At 48.7% G+C, this 15307-nt stretch overlaps 1 protein-coding gene across 2 annotated transcripts in view; it reads right to left on the minus strand.

Moving 5' to 3' along the window:
• Positions 1 to 6226, minus strand: part of ST8SIA2 (ST8 alpha-N-acetyl-neuraminide alpha-2,8-sialyltransferase 2) — a gene marked incomplete at both ends in the record, with an annotated part of 66717 nt that extends 60491 nt beyond the window's left edge. For both annotated transcript variants that reach the window (XM_081226815.1, XM_081226814.1), the window contains one exon: positions 6129 to 6226. In XM_081226815.1, the coding sequence (XP_081082941.1) occupies positions 6129 to 6226 (98 nt within the window). The remainder of the gene's footprint in view (positions 1 to 6128) is intronic.
• Between the last annotated feature and the right edge of the window lie 9081 nt (positions 6227 to 15307).

The raw sequence follows: 15307 nt of genomic DNA on the forward strand, positions 1-15307 counted from the left end.
GTTCTACAACATTCTGAGACAATGAAAACTGTGCCCTTAACTGGGCTGTGGCCTCCATGTTGGATACACATGTTGGGAAAAGCAAGGGGCTTTCTGAGCAAGTGGAGGCTGTTTAATTGTTATTAGAATCGTGTAGACCTTTGGGGTCAGAAAGGCTGAATGCTTACTTTTGCCATGTGCTAGGCCCAAGTTTGTTCATTCTGAAAATACTTTATGGGCTCTATTTACTAAACCATATACTTATCACCAGGGGCTGGGGATAAGGGAAAAAATAAAACAAAATTGTTGAGTCCATCTCCATAGGATACTGTCATGATAGATGTTAAGTGTACACACAGGAGAGGCAGCTACCCCAGACTGTCCAAGGAAGGTCTGGGGTCTTGGAATTCTTTGCAAAGGAGGTGATACTAGCCTTCGCCTTAAAGGAGGAGGGAGGGGAAGTAAGGATGGGTGGGGTGTGGGGTTAAGAATAGTGTGTGCAAGGAGGTTGTTCTAGAAAGCAGTAAGAACTTGTGCAAATGGGCTTCCCTGGTGGCGCAGTGGTTGAGAGTCCGCCTGCCGATGCAGGAACACTGGTTCGTGCCCTGGTCCGGGAGGATCCCTCATGCCGCAGAGTGGCTGGGCCCGTGAGCCATGGCCACTGAGCCTGCGCGTCTGGAGCCTGTGCTCCGCAATGGGAAAGGCCACAACAGTGAGAAGCCCGTGTACCGCAAAAAAAAAAAAAAAAAAAGAACATGTGCAAAGGCACAGAGGCATGAAGTCATGGTACATTCCAGGGAACTGTGAGCAATAGCAATACAGAATGGCTGGAGGCCAGGAAGGCTGAAGAGAGAGGCAAGGACCAGATTAGGTATTACCTTGTATGCCATGCTAAGAGCAATGGGAGCCTTTATAGAATTCCACTATTTCTGAGAAGTATTTATCATTTGCGATCTACAACATCCCCAATTTGTAAAACCTAAGCAATTTAAAAATCTAGCAACCCTGCTTTACAAGGGGAAAGAGGCCCTGAGTGGTGAATTGGTTTCTAAGATGGATATCTATTTGCAATTTAAATTTGATGCTAGGAACAGTTGGCAACAAGGGCTTGGAGCAAGTCAGTTAAACACCAGACTTTCTTTCTGTCCTATTTTATCCTCCAATCATGTTTATACTTGAGTGAAGTACATGAGGACTGGGGCGAAGAATGGGCTTTAAAAAAATGTTGCACGGTCTTGTGCAAATATGTGTGTTTCTTACAGAGTGCCTGGACTGCAACTGCCCAAGCTCATTTCCTTTCACATCCACCTGGACTCATCCACTAAAAGGTGCACCTCACCTCATTCTCAGCTGATGGCAGGAGTTGCCAGCTCACGGATCTGAGGGTCAGAGCTAGCCCTTCCTTGCCTATTACCTTCCCAGACAGTGTCTGATGTTTGGGGGGCACCAGGACCCTGACCATGGTGTACTGGACAGCATCAGTTCTGACCAGTCAGATGTCCATTCTAACAGGTCAGTGCCCGAGAGGGACCAGTTGTTAAGCATCTTTACTATCACCTAGTCTAGGTTCCTGGATGCCCAATCTTATGGTGTGTAGAAGTGAGGAAGGCGCATTCAACTGACATCAGAATCAGGGTTGCAATGGAATGGGAGTTTTCTCTCCTTCAGAAGCTTTAGCCCAAGGTCCCACCTATAAGTCTGGGATGCTCAGGCCCGTGGCCAGTGAGCTTGTCTGGCAAACCAGGGTATAGCATCACACTGAACTTTGACTGGACCAGAGGGGCATTTTGGGGAGACGAGCCCCGAGTCCTTCTCCAATCCTCAGTACTCACCTTCCCTCCTTCTAAACTGCTGAGGGCAGGGGAGCGGGTAACTACTAAGTCAGACCAGGCTCTTAGGAAAACTGAGCCTTTGGAAGAATGCAGGGGGATGAGTTAGGAAGGCTAGTTCTGAGACCTATTATGTAATGTTATTGCAGGGGGCAAAGAATTCAGAGGACAGGGCAGTCTAGCACGGCAGTCAAGACAGGGGCTTTGGCTTCTCATAGAATTAGGGTCATTTGCTTTATCACAAGCAAGTTATACAACCTCTCTGAGCCTCAGTTTCCTCACTGATGAACTAAAGATAGCCACCCTACCCAGCTTCAAGAGGTTTGGTGGGGACTGAGTGAGCTGGTGCTTTAAAGCAGTAAGCACGGTGTCTGGCACTATTTGTGCTCAACAAATAGTGGCGCCACTAGTAGGTGACCATTGGGTTGCCAGGAGGATGACATGTGTTAGCGCCTGTAAAGCACTTGGAATAGCTCTTGGTTCATAGCAAGCACTCAATAAATAAATGAATGTTAATGACCACCATCACCTTCATCTTCACCATTGCCATGATTTCTGTTATTACTAGCTACATCCTCTTTAACAAGAGTTCTGTAACTCTTTTATGATTAGAGACCTCATTTGGGGACTAGGGCATTGGGTTATAAGAGAGGAGACCTGTGCAGGCTTGCCCTGTCCCTAATCAGCCAGGTGTGATCTTGGATAAGAGACACTACTTCTCAGAGTCAAATTTATCCTAATTGTAAAAAGAGAGGAGGTTTCTTAGGGGGAGCCCTGCACTCCTTTCCCATCCTAAGGCTCTGTGAGTATCAGCCTTCCCTAAGGATGCCGTGTATGCCCATCACTGGGCCAGACCCCAGAAAGATATTTATCCAGTAGATGTTTACTGAATGCCTTCTGTGTGTCAGGTTTTGAAGGCACCACGGCGGGCCCAGGGGATAATCAGAAAAAGAGTTTTAGCTTACGACTTGGTCCAATTGACTCTAAATTTGGGGTGCTGCATGAGTTGATGGGGGCTGTTTTACCAAAGCTCCACCCAATCTCTGATTTAGAATTTGAATTCACTCTTTGAATGCTTTGAAGAGCATTTTACGTTTTTTTTTTTTTTCTCATTCAGCCCCAGGGAGGCATTTTCCCAAGCAAGCAAGTTAGAAACAGAACTTTGAAAATCATCACTTAGGAAGAGATGTGTCTCTAGGGAAATAGCCTCTGGAAGAAAACCCCCGCCCTTCATAACCCGTTCTATGATTCCTTGGGCAGGACAGAACTTCTGAGATCACCACAGCAAAAGCCTTATTTTATAATAAAAGGAATCAAGAGTTTAGCAAAAATATATCTCAGTTTTGTTCCTCTAGACGATACACATGAAATTGTCTTTCCTCGTTTACTTCTCATGTGTTAATCCTTGGAAAATTTACTTCAAGAAGAGATTTTTCCTTCTTTCCTTCCTTCCTTCCTTCCTTCCTAACAGATCACAGGGTGCCATCATTGCCTTCCAGAAACAGCCATCCTTTCACAGAATTGTCTTCTCCCAGGGAGTGGTCTTGGCAGGTAATTTGTAATCTTCCCTAGCATAGGTCAATATCAAGTAGGGGAAGGGTGGGCAGGGCTGGTGCAATAGCACTGTGGTCTGGAGTATGATCCCAGGTCTCCCGGAAAGGCAAAGCATAGGGTGAGGAAGATAAGAGTCCTGCTCCTGGCGCCCCCTCACTGGCCACTGTGCTAGGGCACTGACCCCTGCTGGCTGCTCAAAGTTGGGGTGCTTCCAAGGGTTAAATAAGTGACTAAGCTTGAAACTTGGCTTGAAAAACAGATATAGGGGGCTGCGGGGATTCTGGTCCTCTGTTTCATGTCCTTCCTCCCCCAGTTATGGCAAATCCCAGATGAGTTAACAGTGTGTGGGGAAGACTGGGGGTGGGACTGGACAAGGGGCTGCGGGAGAGGGGTCTCAGGCCTGGGTCAGGACTGGTCAAGTCAGGGGTCAGCCTGAGGACAGGGGCACCAGAAGGGGGGATAATGTCACATAAGATGACACAAAATTTTTAGACAATTTTCCCCAGTGTGGGCCCAAGCAGGACCCGCCCCCCCCCAATGAAACACATCCATAGCACAAGAGCCCTGGGATTTAAATATATATGTAAATGCCCTTCTTAGCTCAGGCCTTGCAACTTATTTCTGGATACCGTTAGAACAACCTAACGTGGGGAGTAGGGGCTTTACAACACATTTGGCAGGGAAGTGTAGCATTATGTGCACAGTGATTTCCTGATTGCATTTTAAAACTTAAAAGTCACTGGCCTAATGGACATATATACAATACCAAACGTAAAATAGGTAGCTAGTGGAAAGCAGCTGCATAGCACGGGGTGATCATCTCGGTGCTTTGTGACCACCTAGAGGGGTGGGATAGGGAGAGTGGGAGGGAGGGAGATGCGAGGGGAAGGGATATGGGAACATATGTGTGTGTGTGACTGATTCACTTTGTTATGAAGCAGAAACTAACACACCATTGTAAAGCAATTATACTCCAATAAAGATGTAAAAAAAAAAGTCACTGGCCTATAGAAGAAATTCGGTAAAAGTTCAGTGAATGGACAAGCGAGGGATGCCTGAATGGGTGCAGCTCTTACATTTTCATAGCAGAACAATGGGCAGCTGCTGGCCCTTCCCTCACATGTCAAGGTCAGCAAGTGGTCTGGGCCAGGCAGAGCCCACATCTGGGAGAAGAGTGTGGGAGCCGAGAGGAAGGCCCTCCCCACCGCGTCCTCCATCACCTCAGGACTTGTCTTGCCTGATTTCCTTTCCGATCCACGTTTTTGAGGCGAACAGCTACAGAACGTAGCGTTTCTCTATCTCCGCGTGGGAGCATGTCGTGTATTAACTGAACACTATTTGTGAAAGTTTTCTGAGCTCTTGGGGAAACCGAGAATGAGGAGGAAGAGGCAGAGAAACGTTTGGTACTTGAAGAGCACTGGAGTTCACAGAAGGAATTCTGCGGGGGCCAAGATGGGAAGGGGCAAGGAGAAAAGGAGAGAGCAGGTAGTGGCGCCTGCCCCAGGTTTGAGTCCTTAGGGCCTTGGCATCCTGGACCAGGACTGGCATTTCCCTTTAGAGGGATCTGTCAGCTTAGCGAGCCCTCAACTAGCGCTGATAGTGAATGAAATAACAGATGGGACAAAGGAGGGGCGCACGCTGTGCGGGACTAGCCCCACGGAGGAAGGGACTTTCCGCCCACTCTGTGACCTCACTTTCTCTCTGCCCAGGGCCAGGAGGCTCTCCAATGGGCCCCTCAGAACCCTGGCTGCCCACTCCCCCCACCTGCCTACAGCGGCCTGGAGACTCTTTGTAGCGTCGAAGCGGAGAGGGGCTGGCCCAGGGGCGGGGCGCGACTCTCAGCCTCCAGGACCCACAGCAGGTGCGTCCCGCGCCGCAAGCGCGCACTCTTGGAAGTCCAGCGGCAGGGCAGGGGCTCGCGGTCCCCCCGCTCCCCCCGGAGAGATCGGGAGAAAAGCCAGGGCTAGACCGCGTGCCTGGGCACCCTCCACCCCAGCCCCCGAAGACGAGAGGGCGGTGGTACAGACTTTCCCGAAAGGTCTCCACCGCGGCGCTGCGAGCGCACAGGAACCCGGGGGCATAGGGGGAGCCGCGGGATTAGCTGAGCGCCCAAAGCCAGGTGAGGGTGGGGAAGGGATCTCAGCTAACCCCCGCGCGCTCCGCCTCTAGCGGTGTCAGCCCACACCCCTGTGCTGGGCTCCCGGGCCGGCGGGAGGCGCGTGTGCGTGTCTGTAGGTACTGGGGACACTCGCCTTCCCGGGAGCCCGTGAAGAGCCCCCGCCTTCCGCCCCGGCCCGGGGATCCCTTCCCCCAGCACAGAGATCCCCGCGCGCCCCCTGCCCACTTTGTTCAGGCGAGAAAGCGGCCGAGCAGGAGACAAAGAAACTCCTGCCTCCTCCACTCTCGGCCCCTCCGCCCGCCCCAGACACTCCCGGGCGCCCTCCCTCGACCCCGGCGACAACGCGCGCGGACATGCAGAGGAAGGGAGGCAGGGTGGGCGAGTCCGCTCCCCGACGCGGACCAGCTGGAGGCTGGCAGTGCTCCCTGCCCGGGGACTCCCAGTGGCAGCCGCGCCCCCACCCTCCGCCCCCCAAACAGTCCTGGGCTCCCGGCACAGCCACCCCCAGCCAAAATCGTCCCCCGGCTCTCCAGCGGAGCGACAGGGGGGCGCGGCGCACACAAAGCGTGCGTGAGGGAGGATGCGGAGTACCGGGGTGGTAAGAGATCCCGCCAGGGCTCGGCACGGGCCCAGGCGCAGCTATTTACCCGATTTCTTCTTCGATCTCCGAGATGTCTGCGAAGATGAGGAAGACCACGAGCAGCGTGAGCGCAGCCAGCATCCAGCTCCGGAACTGCAGCTGCATGGTGGGTTCGCGCCCACCGGGACCCGCGCGGGCCGGCGCGAGGAGCTGGGGCTGGAGGGCGCAGCGGCAGGCGCCGGAGCCTCCGCGCGTGGCGCCCAGCGGGGCAGACACCCTGCGCTCCGGGCGAGTCCGGGCCGGCGGCGGCGGCGGCGGCGACAGCGGCAGACAAGGGTTGCTCAGGCGCGGCGAGGCGGCTCGCTCCCTCTCAGCTCCCGTCCGCCCCTCCTCTCTACTCCCCTCCCCTCCCTTCCCCCGCCCAGCGCGGGGCTCCGCGCGCAGTTTGACAGCTTCGCTCAGCTCCTCTGCCCTCCTCCTCCCACCCCAGTCAACTCCAGTGTCCAGCCTCCCGCCTTCGCTTCTCCCGCCTGGCTTCTTTCAGCTCCCGAGGGCGGTGGGATGTGGCCGGAGCCTGCCACTCCCCGCTTAAGAAGGCTGGGCTCGGGGCACCGGGTGCGTCCGCGTACAGAGCTGAGCCCAGGGAAGAGCGAGCACCGCCCGGCGTACCCCGCCGGCTGGCAAACGCCCTCCCTCGCTCGCTCTTTGTCCAGCGCCCTCGGTTTCTCACAAAGTTTTCCCGACACAAAGACCAACACCTGGGGACAGTCCCCAGCGCGCGGCGAGGAGGCCGTTTCAGCCAGGCAGATGTTTCAGCAGTTGACGAATTAGGAGGGGTGGTGGAGGAAGGGGAGAGGAGAAGAAATATCTAGGACAGGCCAACTTCGGCAGAGATGCAGATTGCAATTTGTGGGCGAGGTGCTCGACCACCAAGAAACCACCGCCTTCAGGCGGTCATCTTGGTCTCCACTGATAGACCCAAGGAGACCGGGTCCAGAGAGTCCCCTGAGTTGACTGAGCTCTTGCAGCCTTGCCTAGAACCCTGGCTCCTGCTGGAGTGGCTGCTCTACCCACAATGGCAGACTCAGTGCCCGCCCTGCCTGGGCCCTCGCGGTGCTAATTCTGAGCTGGGCTTCATCTTACCAGCTCTTGCCCTCTCCTGGCAAAATCAATAATTCCCACCCCCCCTCCCCCGCCCTGGAGTCCTATCTTGATCTAAAGGTCTGCTAGAAAATATGGCTCCCACAAGGGGTAATGCCCCCCATGCTGAATATTTCATGCTTCCCCAACCTTAGACAGCTTAACTTAAATTACACTTTGCACCAACCATTAGCCTGGGGTGGGAAGGGCCCCATTAAGTTTGACTGGAATTAGATAATTACCCAAATTTTCTTTTTCTTGCACTAATTGTCACAATCCTGAAATCAGGAAACTTCCCAGAAATGACAAGCTGGTTATGAAAGTGAGAAGCTATATGGAATATCCTCTCTGGAAAGCCCTGGTAAATGAGTGGGAGAGGCAGATTGGCTGTGCCTCCGGGGCCACCCATACAGAGCCAGGTCCCAGAGGGGCTTGGAGAGGAGCTGGCAGTGTCTAAGCCCCTTCAGAAGAACCCTGGGTTGGTAAGAGGGCCTTTTTGATTTCCCCTCCAAAGCACTGGCTGTGCTCTTCCTCTTTGTGTGTAGGAGTTGTATTTGTTATCATTTTGCCTTGTTCTTCTGAGACGAATGGTTGGGATTGTGGGATAGGGAGAGGACAGAACAGGATACAGCTGTTATGCTGCTTAACATTTCAATCACTCAGCCATTCACTCCATCACTTGGCAGTATTTATTGAGCACCTACTCTGTGCCAGGCTCTGTGCTAGGGGCTAGAGACAGCGTAAGAAGAGAGAGGCCCATGTTTCCTGCCCTCTAGTGGTTCATGGTTCTTGAGGAAGACAGACCTGGAAATTTGTAGTTGTGGTAGGGGCTGTGAGCTACAATACAGCTATGGCCTCTCGAATAGCTTATAATTGATTAATAAGATCACCCGCAAAAGCAAGAAGGAACTGGCTGGCCTCTCTCTCCCCGGCTCTCTGCTTCTCTACCAACTACACTCTTACTATGGGGAACATCGTGGAGAGATTGCCATGATCCTAAATTTATCCCAGGTCAGGTAAACGTCACTGCTATAAGCACTGCTACAATAGAGTCTATTTCCACTTCTATTAGGTGACCCATGTTATCATCGCAGCCTCAGAGGCTTCCTTCTTTGGACTCACTTGAGGAGTTATTATGAGTGGCCAGGAGGAGTAGAAACTTGGTGAATAGTTCCATCCCTTATAGAGAAATCCTTGTAACCAGACCCAAAGAGCAACATCCCTCAAATACATGTGCTGGGAAACAGCGCTAGCTTTGTAACGTGGAGGCTGTCCTTGCACTGAGAGTCATTGAGATGGGATTTTACTCGGAGAATAATAGGGAACCCTTGTGATAGTTGATTGTGGAATGCTGTCCCTAAGCACTTGGACTTGAGTCTGTGTGGGCCAGCTACTCTTACAGTGATCTGTGTACATTCACCGCCCCTTGCAGCTGTCTCCAAAAACTGAGTTTGCTCCTGGGATCTGGAAAGAGGAAGAATGATTGGATCAAAAGTGTCACATCTGCTGATACTGGGTAACCTGCCCTCTGGGCACATGCTTGGCTTGGCCATCCTGACCCCTCCTCTCCTTCTGACCCCTCTATTTAAGTGTGACTTTTTCCTGCCTTGGTTTGTCCAGGAAACTGGAAGGTCCCACAGTAATCATTTCTTTAAGCTAAGTCATTGAACATGTGGGTTAAAATATAGGAGTTTATGAGAGTGGCAGCAAATGAAAAGTCACTACCACCCAATAACATTTTAGCTCAAATTAATAGAGTCTATTAGCTATTCAGGCACCTCATCAGGCCCCAGGAAGTACGTATTAATGAGGGAAAGAGGAACAGGAAGCTCTGCAGAGCCCTGAAGGGGCTCAGTCGAGTCTCACCCAGTCATGGGGCAGTCCCTTCTCATCCCTGACACTGGCTAAGGGCGTGCTTCCCCTTCCAGGGGACAACTTCAGTAGTGGGGACCGCCACCCAGAGCTGAAATTCGGAGAAACTCACAACTGCATGTACCATTTACACATCTAACTAAACTCCCTCCACCTCTCACCCCCAGATATATAGACTTTTCACCAGAACTACTTCTTAGGTGGTAATGAAGAATCCTTTTGGCAATCCTTTCACATGAGTACCACCTTCTTCATTTTACACTGGAGGAAACTAAGGCTCAAAAGAGGCTAAACTGCCCAAGATGTTTCACCTGGCAGAGAGGAAATTTTAATTCAGTTAGGCCTCCCCTGGGCCTCAGCAACTTCTGGGATCAGATTGCCAAGGCCCCTTCCAGCACTCCAGGCAGTTCTAAATGGATTTGTAAGCTACCATCACCTTTGATTCTTACTGTATCTTCTTAGTTCTGGGATGTCAGGATTCAAGGAACAAATTTATCTTCACTCCCTGCACACCCTTCATCACTGGAGAGACCATGATCATAAATCTCAATTTTTGTCTTTCCACATCAAAGAGCCTAGGCCTTTCAGTCAATCCAAACTTGTTTTAAACACTTGGTAATAGGGCTTCCCAGGTGGCGCAGTGGTTGAGAGTCCACCTGCCGATGCAGGGACACGGGTTCGTGCCCCGGTCCGGGAACATCCCATATGCCACCAAGCGGCTAGGTCCGTGAGCCATGGCCGCTGAGCCTGCGCGTCTGGAGCCTGTGCTCCGCAACGGGAGAGGCCACAACAGTGAGAGGCCCGCGTACTGCAAAAAAAACCCCCCAAACGAACAAAAAACCCTCAATAGTAAATAATAATTTTCTCATTCCGAACTCTTAGCTGGTAACTAACACCCTTGAACTCTCTCCGAGAGAGAGAGAATTTTGACATTTTTAACATTTTAGAATGTTAAAAACCTGAAAAGTGGTAATGACCTGACTTTTTCATCATCTCTGAAGCAGAAGCTATGAACAGCTATCGGCGGAACAGGGTGGGTTGGGGGGTATAAGGAAGTAGAATATCATAGTTAGAACAGACTCATAGGCTGTTGTGTTTCTGCACCTCCAATAGCTGAGAGAACCTGCCTTCCCTTCTGAAATTTACTCTAAATTTGAATGTTCTCAGAAATGCAACTTTTCACCCTTCAAAATCAGAATCGAGCCATAACAAGGAAAAGTAAACGGGCACATTTGCATTCCATCTGTAGCTTTTGTAAATGGTAAAATTGTATATTAGCCAAAGAAAGGAAGGAAATATATCCAGGCAATTGCTGTAAATGTTTCTGGGATTATCAGCAGGAGATCTTGGAAGGGACTTGGGAATGTGCTCCCCAGGGAATTGGAGGTGTTAGCAGACAGTGGGGAAATGGTTCAGTTTTGCTGGGATTTTTCTAACCCTTCAGACGGTATTAAAGGAGGTTTGAACCAAAGCATGAAGTCAGGTACCAGATGGCAAAGATAAACCTAAAAGAGTGTCCTCACTTTGCTGTACATCTGAAACTAGCACAACTTTGTAAATCAACTATACTTCAATATAAAAGGGTTTAACAACAACAAAAAAGGAATCATACAATTAAAAAAAAAGCATCCATTATACCAGTCCTTTGTCAGATACACATATTAAAAATACTTTCTTACAGTCAAAAAAAAAAGAAAAAGAAAAGGAATGTCCTTTCTCTATTCTGACCAGTGCTTCAGCGAAATTATCACTGCGATCCTGGAATCAGCTTTCTCTGAGTCAGCTCACCCAACTTTGCTCAGAGTCCAGCATGACCCCTCACCTGCTACCACCCCTTGGGGCATCTGAGGAAGCTGGCCTGAGCCGGCCATCCGTGGCACTCAGTCCTGTGTCTCTTCTTTTAACCCCAGTTTGGATCATGGACCTCCATATTTTCAGAGCTGGAAGACTGGGTAGAGACAGCTCCTGGCCACTCATTTACTTAAGTGTTACTGCATCACCTGTCATGTGTCTGGAACTCTGCCAGAGGGCTGGGATGTAGTGGGGATCCGTAGACACAGTTTCTGCTCTCCTGCAGTTTGGAGTCCTGGGGGATTTTACAGATGGAAAACCCTGGGACCCAGAGACCAAAAGAGTTGACCACAGCCCCACTGCTAATTTCAGAACTGAGAACAGAATTCAGCTCTCCTGTCTTCTAGTTGAGTTCAGTGCTGGCTCTCCTGCACATACCAATTTTATTTAGTTTTTCATGACATTTCAGTGAGATTGTAAATTCTCAAGGGGTGTGGACCTCTATTTCTCTTCTGGTCCCATGTTATCCATTGTGATAGAAACTAACTCAATACCTGTTCCAGCCATGGCCAATCTCAAGCCCCAGCCATCACCTCACTGAAGGCGACGTTGAGAAGAGTGGATATAGTATTTCTACCATGTACAGACCATATATGAAATAATCTCAAGAACATAGATAAGGGACTTCACTGGTGGCGCAGTGGTTAAGAATCCGCCTGCCAATACAGGGGATACGGGTTCAATCCCTGGTCCAGGAAGATCCCACATGCCGCGGAGCAACTAAGTGCATGTGCCACAACTACTGAGCCTGTGCTCTAGAGCCCGCAAGCCACAACTACTGAAGCCCGTGTGCCTAGAGCCTGTGCTCCGCAACAAGAGAAGCCACCGCAATAAGAAGCTCGTGCGCTGCAATGATGAGGAGCCCCCGCTCGCCACAACTAGAGAAAAGCCCATGTGCAGCAACGAAGACCCAATGAAGCCAAAATAATAATAATGATGATAAATAAATAAAATTTAAAAAAACATAGGTAAAATGAAGAAAATAAAATTAAGAAGTGATGCATTCCAAGTATGTATTGCCTTTAATATAATTTATTTATAATTTATCAATGTAAGTTTGTATATTTTAATGTTTAATGACAGCCCTTTTTAACAATCAGGCATTTCCAGTGCAACACTGGTGACCAGTGGCAACAGGAAGTTGCCACAGTCACATCATCCTGGTGAGCAGGTTAGGTGAAATACCATTTCTAAAGTAGAATCCAGATGAGATAGTCTCCAAAGCCATGGCAGCGTTCATCAGAATATCCACCTGCTGGGATCATAGCACAAAACACTGGTTAAAGGGGAGTGCCCCTTGGCCCCAAGTGGGTTTCTTGTACAATGTCCCTTTAGGAGTCCTCTTCTACTTCTCCTCAAATGTATTATTTTGGTTGTACATCTTTTTTTCCCAGTTCCCCAAGTCAGGTTTGATAAAGCAGATTGGGAAAGTTGCAGAAGGATCAAGAGACCAGTGGTTTTATGAGTGTTATTAGTTTGGATTAAGTTTAGCTGCAAGCAACAGTAAACACAAAATGCCCTAAAACAAGTTTGTTTTTGTTTTTGTTTTTTCTCATGTGCGAGTCTCCAAGCACATAGCCAGGGCTGGTTTGGCCATGGGGTCCCCAAGGTCCTTAGGGACTCAGGTCCTTCCAGCTTTCCTCTGTCTCATCCCTACAGTGAGGCCCTTTCCTTGTGACCCATCACATCCAAGTTCTAAACAATAGCATGGAGGAAGAGACAAAGGCAAAAAGAAAGTTCTTGAAACTGGCCACATGATACTTCTGCTTCTGCCCCTTTGTCCTGAACACTGTCATGTGGCCACGCCTAGCTGCAAGAGAAGCATGAACAAATCTCTATTCTGGCCTTCTATGTGCTCAGCTAAGAAGTCTATCATGGAAGAAGGGAAGGAGAGATGTGGGGGACAACTGGCAGGCTCTCCCACAGTGGGGATGGAAAAGACCACGGCAGGCTTTTTCTCTCCCACCTCCAGCTCTGCACACAAACCCTCATTAGGCCTGTCTTCAGATGATTGTGTGAAGCAAGGACTTGCTGGAAGTTGCTGACCAGAAATAAGCATGTGTGTGGGTAGCAGAGATGTTTCTGTAGCTGAGTTTCATGTTGTTGCATTTTCTGTTTCTTAGCACACTATTTTCCTACCTTTATTTCATTGTTATCACCCTAGGAGGCAGTGTAGTGGTTTGTATTAAGCAGGTATTTTGATTCTAATGCTTTGACATCTGGATCCTTGCTGACCCTGGAGAGACAGACTACCCTGCCCAGGGTAGTCAGTTCCTAGAGATGGTAAAGGATTTGCCTGGAATTGTGCCTTTCATGTGCAAGCCAAACAATCCAGGGTCCACACCCCAACCACCTCTTTATGGGGCTCTCAGTCTGGGCCACTATCCCCTTGTCCTAAATACCCTAAGGCCAGTAACAGATACCTAGAGAGAGACCCTATGCCCCAGAGCCCACTGAAATTATGCAAACCAGCCAATCCTAAGCCTGCTTATCCTGCCTCACCTGTTCCTTTCCATGGAAACCACAATAAAGGCTCTTGCCCACATTTTTCTCCTACACATTCTGCTTTCTTACTGACCCTGGTGCTTCCCCTGGTGGTCCTGCATGGCATGTCATGCCCCCCTCCTCTTGGAACTGTGAGTGACAAACTATCTTTCTGATGGCTCTCCCGATCCATTTGCCTCACTATAGCTGAATAATAACACCTACTTTAAAAAGAGAGCAGTGCTCCTCAGACTATTCATGGTGCAGGACCAGCATTTTTATTAGGTTTTAAATTGCTCATTGATTGCAGACCAGTGCATGTCCTTCTGCATGACTAGTATGCAGTTCACACCATGGGCTACTCACTGTGGGTGTCAGGCATCCCCAGACCCTCTTCATCTAGGGGAGCCCTTAATCACACACAGAGATGTTGCAAATGTGAAATTGTTATAAAAGTTTCTAAATGTTTGTCTTTACTTTCTGTACTTATCTCAGCAGGGATCAGTAACATACAGTTCACACACCAGTACTGGTCCATGGACCATACTTTGAGTAGTTCTGGTTTAGAGTTGATTTCCAGATCATACAGATCACTGTTCAGAACTTAGTTTCTTGTGTGATCTTGATTCAAGTTTCAGTCTCCTAAATATTAAGTGAGGAAAATAACAATACTCAACTCACAAATTTCAGTGAGAATGAACTAAGATAATGTAACTAAAGTACATGGAATTCTAGCATAAAGTAAATGCTCATCACATATGGACTTTCATGTATTATTTAGGATAATGCAAAAATGGAAAGGATATATATTTATAAAATGTGAGCAGTGGTTATTGCTGGATGGTGAAACTTGGGTTGATCTGTATTTTTCTACATACGTTTCTCTGTTTTATAAAATTTTCTACAATGGTCATAAATGACTGTAATCAAGAAAAATGTCATTAAAATTTGTCATGCCTATTTTCTCTGCACTGAATTTTTTTCTCCCAAAGTTTAATATTCTTTCTCAATAACCCAATATAAACACACATATTAAGAAAATTGGTTTTGCAAACAATTTCCAATCTTTCTTTGATGTTTTGTAAACATCTACCTAGTATTCATATTGAAATTTCCAATGAAGGAAAGCACAGCCTACAAAACCTTGCCCTACTCATGTTGGGAGCCTTGGAGATTCTTCCCTCTCATATACTTCTCACCTGATGTCACTGATCATCACTTAACCTGGATTTCTCTGTTGGTTGTTCTACATCTCAGCCCAGCTCCAGCTTCTGGAGCAAAGGGGCGATTCAGAGAGCCACCTGCAGGGAGAGGAGACAGTGGCTTAACGCCCACATGGTGCCCCAAATCTTGCAACTCCCAGGGGCTGAGGGGGCCTCTTCCCCTCTGCCCCACCACTGCTCAAATTCTGCTGACCATGGTTTCACGCTGGCAACAATACTGACGATCTGTTAAAATGAAGGGTGAGGGTGAAAGAAACATGAAGTTCATAAAGACATCCTTTCTTTTCAAATCTTCACAAATAAAGATCTTGGCCAGGGCTTCAAGGCATCCTATGGTGCACAGCTCTCTTTGAGAAGAATAATCCTCACTTTAAATGCAGTTAGGTGACCACTACACATCTTGAAATATCCTCTTTTTTGCTGGGAGGAAATTTATTGAGATGGAAAAGCAAGCAGTAATTTAAGTTTCCCCAGACAACATTTTTTTTAAGAAATTTATTAAATCCAAATTGTCTCAAACTCTTCCAAACTCTAAAAGGGTATTATTACTACTCAACATTTATTACAGTGAACATTTTTTTTTGGAAAGACTATCTTTACCACCAAGTAGGGTTGCATGTTTTTATGTTACAAATATTCTTCATAGTACATTGGAATCCCACATGCAATTGAAGCT

Source organism: Mesoplodon bidens, assembly GCF_964165515.1.
Source record: "Mesoplodon bidens genome assembly, chromosome: 3".
NCBI classification, from domain to species: domain Eukaryota; kingdom Metazoa; phylum Chordata; class Mammalia; order Artiodactyla; family Ziphiidae; genus Mesoplodon; species Mesoplodon bidens.